Source organism: Lampetra planeri, chromosome 23, assembly GCF_965212315.1.
Source record: "Lampetra planeri chromosome 23, kcLamPlan1.2.h2, whole genome shotgun sequence".
NCBI classification, from domain to species: domain Eukaryota; kingdom Metazoa; phylum Chordata; class Hyperoartia; order Petromyzontiformes; family Petromyzontidae; genus Lampetra; species Lampetra planeri.
This window is the reverse complement of record NC_136129.1, coordinates 7,172,003-7,185,412: the sequence shown is the minus strand read 5'-3', so window position 1 is coordinate 7,185,412 and position 13,410 is coordinate 7,172,003. Positions and strand designations below refer to the sequence as shown.

At 49.4% G+C, this 13,410-nt stretch overlaps 1 protein-coding gene across 2 annotated transcripts in view; it reads right to left on the bottom strand.

Annotated features, from left to right (window-relative positions):
* Window positions 1-12,062, bottom strand: part of ST13 (ST13 Hsp70 interacting protein) — a 30,964-nt gene extending 18,902 nt beyond the window's left edge. Inside the window, exons 1-8 of one of the 2 annotated variants that reach the window (XM_078605026.1) lie at window positions 11,775-12,062; window positions 5,818-5,881; window positions 4,881-4,965; window positions 4,168-4,238; window positions 3,361-3,445; window positions 2,403-2,487; window positions 1,228-1,338; window positions 48-150 (exon numbers count right to left, since the gene is read on the bottom strand). In XM_078605026.1, coding sequence (XP_078461152.1) covers window positions 48-150; window positions 1,228-1,338; window positions 2,403-2,487; window positions 3,361-3,445; window positions 4,168-4,238; window positions 4,881-4,965; window positions 5,818-5,881; window positions 11,775-11,884 — 714 coding nt within the window. In that variant the 5' untranslated portion in view covers window positions 11,885-12,062. The remainder of the gene's footprint in view (window positions 1-47; window positions 151-1,227; window positions 1,339-2,402; window positions 2,488-3,360; window positions 3,446-4,167; window positions 4,239-4,880; window positions 4,966-5,817; window positions 5,882-11,774) is intronic. The other variant, XM_078605027.1, reaches the window with a different exon arrangement.
* Between the last annotated feature and the right edge of the window lie 1,348 nt (window positions 12,063-13,410).

The window sequence follows — 13,410 nt, the reverse complement described above, 5'->3', positions numbered from 1 at the left end:
CACTGCCCCACACAACCTCCGCTGGCAAACGACAAATTCCGCGTCACCTTGGGCGTGATCTCCTTGAGGATGCGGCTGGCATCTTCGTCGTAGTCGAGCTTGCAGGCCATGGCCAAGTCCTTGCTGGACTCCTCCCAGTGGCCCAGCAGCCTGGAGGTCACCACAAGCACAGGGGCCGCACGAAGGAGGCGCGAGACCGAAGAGGGAACGGAGATGTCACATGGCGCACCCACACACACAAGTGCGCGTGCGGTGATGCAAACTCAAGAAAAGTCCAGCATGTGCGTGTGTGTGCATGCGCAGATGAGCGAGCAAGCGTGCGTGCTAGGGGTCACGAGTGCATGAGTTTATGTGTTTATGCCAGCGAATGTGTGTATGTGTGGGAGTATGTGCGCGGGTGCGTATGCGTGCGTGAGCTAGCGAGCGCGTGTTCGTGACCAAGCATGTGTGTGCGAGTGGATATGCTTATGTCAGCGTACGTGTGTGGGTGAGCGCGAGTGTGTTCATGCACGAATGCGTGTGTACGCAAGCATGAAAAGATATATCTTTGTCTTGTGTGAGCATGTGAGCACATGTTTGTGCGAGAGTATGCGCTTGTTTTTCATCGTGTAGCGGTTAGCGTACTGCACTACGAACCTGGTGACCCGGGTTCAATTCCTGCTCACGGCCAACACCAGTGACGATTATCTGAACCGGTTATGGGCCTCTCCTAGGTCGACTCAGCCTCAAAATGAGTACCTTGCACAATTTGTAAACATTGCCACTGGGAAGATAAAGGCGGCCGGGCGTGGTGTTGGCCACCTACCCCCTCGTGTGCCGTGCCGGCCTTCATAGGTGCTCGCTAACAGCATTTGCCTAAACATTCCGTTACAGGCTATACAGGGGATCTTTGTCTTTGTATATGTAGGGCGAGTGTGCGCAACAGTTAGTGTGTATGGTGTGTGTGTGTGTGCGAGTGTGCACGTGTGTGTGAGTGTGCGTGCGTGTATGCTGAGTGCGAGTGTGTGCGTGTGTATGGTATGCGAGTGTGTGTGCGTGTGAGTGTGCGCGAGTGTGAGTGTATGGTATGTGCGTGTGCGTGTATGGTATGTGAGTGTGCGTGCGTGTGTGTGTATGGTATGTGAGTGTGCGTGCGTGTGTGTGTGTATGGTATGTGAGTGTGTGTATGGTGTGCGTGTATAGTATGTGAGTGTGCGTGCGAGTGCGTGCGTGCGTGCGGCACCCCACCGGTGGGCGATGCCCCTCCACTTGTACGACTGCGCCGAGTCAGGGTTGATGCTGATGGCTCGGTCTCCGTCGCGGATCGCTGCGTTTGGCTTCTCGAGCTTCACGTACACACTGACCACAAAGACAAAGATCCCCCGTATAGCCTTACCACACTGTTGGGGCAAGTGCTGTTAACGAGCACCTACGAAGGCCCCAACGGCACGAGGGGCTGGGCGGCCAGCAGAACACCCGGTCGGCTTTGTGTCCCTAGTGGCGATGTTTACACATCGCATAAGGTCCTTATTAAAGGCTGAGTCGACCTAGGGGAGGCCCAGGACCGGTTCAGATAATAGTCACTTGTGTTGGCCGTGAGCGGGAATCGAATTCAGGATGCCGGGTTCGTAGCGCAACGCGCTAACCATTACACTACCAAGCACATGTATCTGTGCGCGCTTGCCAGCAAACACCACCTCCATAAGTCTTGGATTGACCAATCAGGGCCATTTTAACCCAGTGGCCAATGCCGTGAACAGCAGGCTCCAGTTCCTCGAAGTTTGTATTGAAGCTGAATCACTGTGGGTCTTTTATTTAAAGCAGTTCTTCGTCGCTGTTACTTTGCGGAAATATGTTTGTGGTATTCAGAACACACTATGTATGTAGCAATTCATCGGTCCTCTCCTCCCCCCTCAAGTGGATGACTTGTCATGTTTGTTCCTGTAGACAAGTTCTGCGGTAAAGACAAACGATGCTTCCGCGATATTTTAAAACCCTTTCCTGGTGATATATCAATCAACAACTCTTCAGTGGTACTACAATAATTAACTCCTAAAGCAATGAACAGTAATTGCAATTTAATACTGATTGGAAGTGTAATACTAATGAGATAGGCATGGTTACACAACACTACTATACAATTCTAGATTTGAAGCTTCCGTGACTGCAAGGATTCATACTCTTAGGTTTTTTCGGTAAAGTCACGTAGGTAAAGAATGTAATTAAAATCAATAAAAGTAAAATAAAAATCACGACGTTTCGGAGGCAACACAAGCTTCCGTCTTCAGGTGGAACCGTCACAGCACGATTGCTGTATCAAGTACTTACCTACGTGACTTTACCGAAAAAACCTAAGAGTACTACTATACAATTCCAACTGCTGATTGTGAAAGCCCAGCAAAGACCAATTGGAGGAAACAAACCTGGCCCTCTTCGCATAGAGAATGGCAGAGGAGGGGTTCAATTTGATGGCCTCTGTGAAGAGCTCAATGGCTTTCTGGAGTTCCCCTGTCACACACACACACACAAAGACAACAATCCCATGCATCGCCTTCACAGTCTGTTGGGTCAAGTGCTGTAAGCGAGAACTTATGAATGCCGGCCACAGCACACGAGGAAGTGGGTGGCTAGCACCACACATGGCCGCCTTTATCTTCCTCGTGGAAATATTTACACATTGCATCAGGTACTCATTTGAGGCCGAGTGAACCTAGGGGAGGGTTCAGGACCAGTTCAAATAATTGTCACTGGTGTTGGCTGTGAGCGGGAATCGAACACGGGTCGCCAGGTTCACACACACGACCCAGGTTCACACACACGCGCATACAAACATCCACCGCTTAGCTATACAATCTGATGGGCAAAGTGCTGCGAGTGAAAGCCAATATTTCTACAATGTAGCCGGTGAGGTCACAGACCAGTTCAGATAAAGCTCCTCCCTGACCTTATCCATGGCTGGGTATGCCAGGTTCATAGCGGAGTGCACTAACCACTGCACCACTGCTCACGTCGTGAAATTTCGTGCAGCACGGTATATTTAGTAGGCATGTAATGACTCATCCATTTAAATGAATTCTTACGATCCACGAGAAATGTGTGTAAAAGAACAGTCAATGTGCGATGAATACAAATATATTCAATTGTTTTGCAAGATAATATATCCAATCAGTCAGTTTATTTTGGGTAAGTCTCACTGAGCTAGGATGAACAAGACTCCAAAACCCGACCAGACTATAAAAATAAGACGAAAAAATATTCTTGAATGGAATTGTGATCCTGAACGGTGACAACTGAATCATGATTAATGGTTACGCTTAATATTTATCATCGGTGTTCCATATAGCAATGCGCCGCTGTGTGCTCCTGTCCCCATGGCCTTACCATCGGCCAGGGCCTTACCATCGGCCAGGGCACTCATGGCCTCGCCCTTCTTCTCGTTAGCCTGGTCCATCATCTCCTCCGACACCTGTGGCACACACATCGGGTGACGCTAAACTACGTGTACATTACGGATGTGTGCAGAGGTTCCAAGTAAATTTTTTGTTTAAAATGTGATTAACCAGAGGTTATAACTCAAAGAGACAAGAATAGTCTCACATTTCACCTGGGTCACTAAAATAACACAAAATAAAAATTCAACAACGACGCAAACAGAGAAATCGGAGCAAACACAAACAGATGTGCGAGTGTATATACAAGCGTGCCGGGCCCACATTGGAGCTCGCTAGCAGCACCTTCCCAAAAGTCTGTTAAAGGCTACATATGGGGGATCATTGTCTACGTGCTATCGGTGGTGATTGGGATTTAAATCAGGGCTCACACACGTGTGGTGATGTAAAATCACGCGCTGAAAATACATTACCACCATTATCACTAATGCAATGCAATTAACAATACAACTGGGATTTAAAGGGCACCTAAACGTGACCACATCTCAAGATGCTGTACAATAATAGTTTTGATCATATTGTGCTCTCCATCATAAAAAAAAATCCAAGCATTAAATTCAGCAGCTGCACATAGCAAACAACAGGCAACAATCCATACAGTACCTGCATACGAGACAATCTCATTGCTCCATCTCCGCGATGGATGTGCTCTCAGGTGCTCTCCTTGATCATGAATAAAAATCATGTACTCTTTTTATCCATCCATTTCTAATGGTGAAGAGGGTCAAGATGTGCTCACCTCAACCTCAGCGTCGCCCATCTCCTGCGGTGGATCGTGGTCCTCCTCCACCACACCCTCATCGTCAATGTCTGCGCACAGGGGGAGATAAAGAATCGTTAAAACCTCTGCACGCCAACACCAGCAGATCCATTAGCAACGACACCAACACTATTCATATTACCGGAAGCATCAGCACTGATACAAACATCAGCACCAAAACTACCATCTGTAGCAACAGTAGAATCACCTTTCACAGACTGTTGGGGCAAGTACTGTTAACGAGCGCCTATTAAAGCGGAAACTCCAGCATCACGCCCAGCCACTTTGTCTCACCAGTGTTGATGTTTACACACAGTACCAGCTACTCATTTAAGGCTTCCTCATCCGAGTGGATGCCCAGTTCATATATCACTCGCCATCATTGTCAGCCATGGCCGGAATTTGAACTCGGGTCATCAGGCTCGTAGTGCACTGCGCTACCCACTGTTCCACCCACTCCACTGGTGGTAGTGCCACCAAAAAAACACCAGCACGTGGAAAGGCATCGGCAGCGCGAGCATTCGCAGCAGAGACTCCCACGTAGACACCGTGGTTGAAAGCACCAGCAGAAAACAACACAAGCGCCAGCATGCAAAACGACACCAGCAGCACCGGCAAGAATGAGCACCGCAGCAGGAACGGTACTGGCATCGAGGGAAGTAGAGAGCTGAGGTGCGCGAGGATGAACGTACCCAGATCGCTCTCTTCGCTCTCAGGCTCTGGTTCTGTTTCGGGTGCCGAAGTGGATGGGGGTGGGGACGTTGGCTTCTTCTCCTCCTGCTCAGCAGACATCACAATCGCACCACGCCATTACCACGACTACCACCAATGGCCAATTAAACATAAGGATCAGGATTTGCATTCATAGGGCGCTTAAATGCCTCGGCAACTCAAAGCGCCTTACATGACATCTCGTATAAACCATTCCACTGCCTTGCTGCAGTCTATTCAACAGGGACCCCTAGTGGCAGCTATCCCTGTGCCCAGAGTGTGACTGCGGCTCACAAACCTTTATTAGAGCATGTAAACAATTGAGGACCCTCCTAAAAAAAACAATCCAATTGACTCAGTGTGGCTTTCCTGGATAAATAAGTTAATTACATTGCTGAGGTCTGAGAGGGAAGCGAAATCAAAAGGGTCAGTGACATCGCGCTACCAAACGAGTTGGGCAGTGGGCGTGATTTTTGTGGCACTGAAGCAGAAAATGGCAGTTTCAAAGGACTCCGTGGCTCCTGTGGTTATTTATAAGAGCCATTGTTGGTGGCGAGGTTACTGGATCATACTCAAGATTTGCAAAATTTTATCACCGTTGGGAATCGCTGTAAATGAAGGCCATGTTCAAATTTCAAGAAAACAAAATAATTTGAAAACAAAACCGTTTACGGTGATGTAATAAAACACAATGACGTCACCCATTGTGGACTGCCTCGTTTTGATCCACTGGCAGTGTTGAATGGATGAGTGTGCTGCGCAAATGGGCGTGGTGTACCACACTGCATTGGCATGGATGGTTTGCTGCCAGCGTAATGGTCTAATGAGAAACGTAGCACCGTGGCGATTGCCTTGCACCTATAAGAATGTTACGAATACCAAATGTCCTAATTGTTATTGAGGTGGAGCAAAAAGTGCCTTGGGGGGGGGAGGCTTGGCTGCACTTGGCTCCTCTGGTACCGCTGGCACCTGGGCTCCCATGCTGAAACGGCATAAGATGCACACGGGTCAAAGGTTAACCTCTCAGGACCAGCACAACAACCTCCCCACACACACAAGCCAGTGCTACCTGCCACCTCATTAAATTCATCATCAGCCACGGTCAATCTACTGCTGGACGTCAGCTTCCATAAGGCGCTGTCATCTCTCGCAAGCCTGCGATGCATGAAATCCATCAAGCATCAGCACAAGCAGATATTTTACGGCTCCACATTTAGCCGGACATCCTCTCGGAAGCATACCTGTCACCAAATATTGAGGCAATGTGATCGCTAAAGCACTTGTGTTATAAACATTTGCGTAGACCACTGCAACGTTCCAACGCTAATTGCTGTAAAGGGTTCCCCGAGTAGAGCAATATAGTTCCGAAGGGCATTCTCTGCAGAAAGGTTGTGGTACAGAAAAATCTATTCCGGCCACCTGAAAATGTGTATCAGCCAGATCACTGACAGTAAACCTCGGACTCAAATAACATCAATTTTTTCATGGTTATCACATTCAAATGTGAGTTATGGGCAGAGTTATTAAATCCGGTTTGAATATTTACCCAAAACCCAATTCATTAAAGCCACAAATCCAAGAGTATGAGCAGCCATTGGCAGAGAGTCATCTCTGGGCATTGCCACCATTTTCTTTTTTCCCTTCATGGAAGGACGCGCTCAATGGGTGACGCCCTATGAATGAATGGGCGTGGAGGTTTTACGAGGCTCCTCCTTCCCCACGCCCGGCACGTGTTGGCATGCTCCCCAGGCCATGGGCTCTACAAACATCGGCAAACCAGAATGAACACAATAGTGGTCAACAGCAGGCACCAGTAAGCATTGAGCCAAAGGTGGCCCATTAAGCAAATACAGCAGCAAGAGATTCCTGCTCCAATTCTTGGCTGAGCTAAGGTGCGGTGGTCACGTGCACAAGACACCAGACTTTTTCCCCGCAGATGACGTGGTGGTAGTGGAGGAGGGGGTGGTGACATGAGGACAAGACGAGGCTTTTAAAGTCCCCGTTGGCTCAAATGCCAGATTTATCGGTGGGACGCCATCGGGGCAGATGGGACATCTGCTGAGACCATGCAGAGAGCCGGGACCCCACAACAAAACAATGCAGGGGGGGGGCACTTTTTTTAGATCCTGTGTTGAACTAATTCGCTCACAATGAAAGCACGGAGAAGCTTCTGGATGAAGATAAGTGTTATAAAAAGCACACTGCAGTTGTGACTATTATTTCAAGTGGAAAATATATTCCTCTTTTAAATCAAAGTGAGATTTCACACACAGAGACAAACGTGAAGAAATGAACACGTACATTCTCTTAGGACAGTTCTGTGAATGGATTTATATTTAGCGTTCGACTCCGTCATCATTGTTGTAAACCAATGTCTACGTACGATCTAAAGTCATCATATTATTAATGTTTTTTGTATGATGCGTCATTCCTTGAGAATAAAAAAAATATCTTTCATAACGTACACCAAAGGTCTGGTTTAAAAAAAATACCCTTGCAAAAAACAAGTGTTGTTTGAGAATGTATGCATGCGTGTTGAACTTCTTTTGCACCGTACGTTGCCGTGTTAATCAAAGGTGTGGGGAATCGGAGGTGATATGACCTGGAGAGAACGGGTTAAAAATTACACAGAGTAGCTCGGTGACCACTGCCATACTGCCAGTAGCAAAGCAGTATTGAGCAAATACTCGAGGGTGCAGAATACTGGACTGTATGTTTGGACAAGATGAAGAGAGGAAGTAGGGACTGCATGCCACTTATCATCCATTGCTGTGAACGTAAGACAACTGTGGACAACACACACACCCTGCATTGCGGAGCAGATAATATGAACAATTGTTCAAATGGTGACATAAGCACCAAATTCGGCACATTATCTCCTTAGGGTCACTATGTGGGAAAACATGTGAGCCACCTAAAAATCAAAGATGGCCACCATTTTCCTAAGACGGCCACCATTTTTCACATAATGCCCACATTTAATACCTTTTGAGCAGAGACGTTAAGTCGCATTGATCTGAGATAAACAAGGTAACAACAAGGGAGCATTCAGCGGTCCCAGGGAGACCATTTGGGAGAAGGGGATTGAGTGCCACTGTGGGAGGGAGGGGAGAGGCGTAATTAAGGAGCACATGGCTGCTTTGCGTGCCCTGTAATTTCAGAATAAAATTGTCAAGTTCATTAACTTTCAAAAGTGGAGCAATTGTTAGATTTAGATTGTATTTATTTCAGCAGGAAGGGCCCAAATTATGGGTTAGGTTCTATGTCATGTGCACCCTGCGGCAGTACCGATTTTGCAACGTACAGATCTTCGTTACAATCGTGGTTTCATAGGTCGTGATACAAACAAAGTATTGGCACTTGTCAACATAAAAAAATGACATTATTTAACGAACAAAAACACAGGATTTATTGATTTAGTAAACCAAACGCAATCAGTAACTGGGAACTTTAAGTATGATCCATACAGACTTGGGCTTCAGCTTCTCAGATTATTATTTATTACAGCGACATCTATGCAGGACCTTTAGTTGTAGGAGCGAACAGAAGGTTTCTCATGGGCGGCAATGATTCAATTCCCAAATCTAATAATGCGATAAATAAGCGTTCAACAATGGGGAAGCAGTTACGAAGAAGGCTTGTCCCTCATTGTTGAATGCTCCTAATACAGGATATTAAGATATATTTTTCCTTGGAAAGTCTGGATGGAGTAGTTTCGTGGTGAAAGAGGATTTTTTTTATAGTGCTGTGTGGTCGGCCTAGCCCGAGTTTTCTCCCTAAACAACGTGGACATTGGGGGCCTGGTTCAAGGCACCCGTGGTCATAAGGAAGTCTACATTTGTGAGCGTGCAGTGGACACCCCAGGAGCAACAGTATTTGAAAACACAGGGAGGACACCGATACAGGTAGACATTGAGGATATAACTGGACGATTTAGGGAGACACTGAGGGACAATAGAAGATGTAGGGACATAGGTTACCAGGTAGATACTCGGGAATCTGTGATAATGTTCCTTAATTATCCCTGTTAGACAAGCTACCAGGCCGTAGCGCATCAGGTAGTTATCAGGAAGTCTGTGACAAATGTTCTCATTACCAGTTCATTTTGTGGAACAGGTTACCAGGTTGTAACGTATCAGGCAGTCGGCTGGAAGTCTGTAAATAGTTGTCAAGTTACTCATCAGTCATTGTGACTATCAGGTTTTACTGGATACACTAGTACCAAGTGGTAACTTTCAGGTTGACTACTATGTATAGTCAATGACAAAGATGATTATTTCCTCTATCTAACCCCTGGGTAACCTTTTTTTGTACTGTATTATCTCGATGTACACTTTATTCATGTATATTCCCTTGAGGGGGTCTGGACTGGTTAGTTTGCGACCGGAAACATGGCGATGCCCAGGAAGGAGTGATCTTATCTGGAAAGGTAGTTGTACGAATAACACATTTCTGTCGTCCCTGGTTCCTCGTAGCACTCTGCCTTTACTTGGTATGTTGCTACTATACAAGTTTCAACTACTGCGGGAGCTTCTTTCACTCTTGTTTGCTGAAGCATACTGCAGTGGGAAAGTGGCATTGGGTAGCATGGCCGGTGCTGAGCACCATACAATTTCCGGAAGTTCTCCTTAGAAGATGTGTGTGTGTTAATGCAGGGTTGATCCCTCTTTACTGTGAGATCAGCACGAGGAATTGATACTTTATTTTTTTACTGGACTGTGATACGTGTACTGTTTAACTTGTGTAGGTGATCGTTATTCATTCACCCTATGTCGTGGTGCGTGTTATGTATTACGCTACCGTTTAGACCAGGGGTCGGCAACGAAAATAACAAGAAGAGCCATTTCTTTCCAATTCGGTACAAAATTCAGTATTTCAAGAGCCGCAATGCATCTGAGTACATACTGTACATACGTACATATTGTCAAGAAGCAGCCCGTAAAGAGCCGCATGCGGCTCCGGAGCCGTAGGTTGCCGACCCCTGGTTTAGACCTTTCCGCATCGCACCGTCTGGATACTTGACCTTTTTGTGCATTCGTCGGAATGTGATTTTTTTACAGTTTTGTTGTTAGTAAATCATGTTTTTGTTGTTAAAGTGTCATACCTGTCAACCCCTAATCAGTGCCAACCTTATTACGAACCTTTTCAGACCTTTTTGGTCACCCCATGCACTTACAAATCTCAACATTCATCCTACAAAGACCAATCGCAAGGAAGAAACACAACCAAATAGACAACATATGTTTGCCCGTATCAAAACGGCTGTACGCCGTATGGACCTGAAAACAATTTCCCTGTTCAAGAATACGGGGTAAACCGTATGGGTTGGCACGGTATGAAATGTGCTGGCGTGGGAGTTCTGGTTTGTCTGGGAGCGTCCTTCCTAGCTGGGGTGTGGTTTAAAGGACTGTAATACAAGGAGTGTAATGACCCAATACCAATGCCCGCCATTCGCCACGGTCACCACGGCGCCTGTGCCAGGCGCGGTGCACTTTGAGGCTGCCACGTGGAGTGTCGAATGCTCGCTGACAGATCTCGGGACAGACCCAGCAGGTGCCATGGGTTGGCCGACTGAGATGACCGGTAGATGCACCACCAGCCGTACCCCCTACTGAGCCACCATATGCACCACCATGCCACTAATGCCCATTTTCCACTGCAATATGAATGACCATATTGTTCAATGTGTGTGTGGAGGTTGAGAGGCTGTGTGGAGCGGTCTTTGTATGTTTGGAGAGTGAAAAGCTGTGTCCGTGCGGAGCTGTGGGGAGCTTTGAGGGTGACAAGCCATAATGAGCTACCCCCTTTGCTTTTTGGAGCTGTGTGGAGCTCTGTAGTGCTATGTGTGGTCATGTGTGTGGCCGTGTGGAGCTGTGTGTGGAGCTGTGTGTGGAGCTGTGTGTGGAGCTGTGTGTGGAGCTGTGTGTGGAGCTGTGTGTGGAGCTGTGTGTGGAGCTGTGTGTGGAGCTGTGTGTGGAGCTGTGTGTGGAGCTGTGTGTGGAGCTGTGTGTGGAGCTGTGTGTGGAGCTGTGTGTGGAGCTGTGTGTGGAGCTGTGTGTGGAGCTGTGTGTGGAGCTGTGTGTGGAGCTGTGTGTGGAGCTGTGTGTGGAGCTGTGTGTGGAGCTGTGTGTGGAGCTGTGTGTGGAGCTGTGTGTGGCCACGCGGAGCTCTGCGTTGCCGTGTGTGGAGCTCTCCGTGGCCGCGTGTGGAGCTCTGCGTGGCCGCGTGTGGAGCTCTGCGTGGCCGCGTGTGGAGCTCTGCGTGGCCGCGTGTGGAGCTCTGCGTGGCCGCGTGTGGAGCTCTGCGTGGCCGTGTGGAGCTCCGCGTGGAGCTCTGCGTGGCCGTGTGGAGCTCCGCCTGGCCGTGTGGAGCTCCGCATGGCCGTGTGGAGCTCCGCGTGGAGCTCTGCGTGGTCGTGTGGAGCTCCGCGTGGAGCTGTGCGTGGCCGTGTGGAGCTCTGCCTGGCCGTGTGGAGCTCCGCGTGGCCGTGTGGAGCTCCGCGTGGAGCTCTGCGTGGCCGTGTGTGGAGCTCTGCGTGGTCGTGTGGAGCTCTGCGTGGCCGCGTGTGGAGCTCTGCGTGGCCGCGTGTGGAGCTCCGCGTGGCCGTATGGAGCTCTGCGTGGAGCTCCGCGTGTGGAGCTCTGCGTGGCCGCGTGAAGCTCTGCGTGGCCGCGTGTGGAGCTCTGCGTGACAGTGTGGAGCTCTGCGTGGCCGCGTGGAGCTCTGCGTGACAGTGTGGAGCTCTGCGTGGTCGTGTGGAGCTCTGCGTGACAGTGTGGAGCTCTGCGTGGTCGTGTGGAGCTCTGCGTGACCGCGTGTGGAGCTCTGCGTGGCCGCGTGGAGCTCTGCGTGGTCGCGTGTGGAGCGGCGCGTACCTCTCCAGCCACTGCTTGAAGAAGTGCAGCTCGGGCTTGTGCAGCACGCCCGGGTTCTGCGAGCACAGTAGCACGAACGCCTTCAACTGCGACAACTTCTCGGGCTCCATCTCTCGCTACACGTACACAGCTAATCGATCGGGCACTGGGGCAGCGGCGGCGTTATAATTATTACTCGTTATTCGTGTACGGCAAATTGTAATCGTTGCGATAATTCGCACTTGGTAGCTGCGGCCTAGACAACAAGCACCAGCGCCGCTGCCTGAAGAGAGAATCCCCCAACGTTGTGAAGCGGGGGGGGGGCGGGGCGCGGCCTCGTACGTCACCGCCCACGCTCGAACCAATCACGACGCGCCGTGCAGGCATCGTGACGCGGCGCCGACCAATCGCGTCGTGGGCATCGCCCCCCCCCACACTTTGCCTCCTACCCGCTCTGCAACCCCCCCCTTCCGCCCCCGCCCCTCCCCCCCGCCAAGGGGCGGGGGTCGAAGATTCCAGAAGCGTAGTCACCCCCCCACCCCCTCTCCCCCCCCCCACTCTGTGCGACCCCTCTCTGTGTGACCCCTCGCTATAATGTTTATAATTAGTAGAATGGGGGGTGTGGGGGGATTTTTTGGGTCTTTCGGTAAAGTCACGTAGATAAGTTGAAAGAAAATAACAAAACAAACTACGTTTCATAATTGTTTTTTTACCCTTCTATCTGGCAACAAAACTGACACCTTTTTTACAAGGAGTCATGTTTGCATAGACCACAATACCTGCAGTCATAATGCAAACAAAAAACATAACTCTGATAATGAATGCACTGTCCTTGAAGTTGATTGGTCCACACCCGAGACAGCTTTACTGAGAGCCTAGTCTCACATGGGTTGGACCAGATGACGCCAAAAGGCGCACAACTCAAAGACAATGCACCATCAGAGTATGAGAGCTCGGGGTGAAAGCATTTACACCATTGGAACCTCATTTGCCAGAAACTACGTTTCGATCACAACTCAAGCGATCGTCATCAGGAGGAATAAAAAAAACCAGAGTAAAGCTGATAAGGCAGACTGTTTTAAAGGCTTAATTAATGTTAGCTGATGAGGCAGACTGTTTTAAAGGCTTAATTAATGTAACTCTTCGTATTTTTGTTTGATTTTAAAGCACACGCGGTTGTGACTAAATGTGCTAACACGGGAAAAGTTTTGCGCGAGGGCCACTTGGCGTTACGAACGTAGCGCTGGAATATATAATAACCACTTGTGTTACCTAAACTTTAAAACAAAAACACCCACGTCATCCACTGCAATGAGAACAGCCTAGCGAATGCGTTTTACTGGTAGGAACCTCCTGGTTCCACCACGCCACAGGGGATTATTGTGTCCGTCGGTCGTGCATCCAAAAATGGGAGGGGTGTGGAGGGGCTGGGTGGGGAGGGTGGGGCTGGGTGGGGGAGGGGAGGGGCTGGGTGGGGTGGGGAGGGGCTGGGTGGGGCAGGGTGGAGCTGAGTGGGGGGTGGGAGGGGTGGGGCTGGGTGGGGCGGGTGAGGAGGGGCTGGGTGGGGAGGGTGGGGCTGGGTGGGGCTGTGTGGGGAGGGGCTGGTCACCCCGTGGTGCCCTTATAAAACCTACTCACGCCGGCTAGTGCCCGCCCT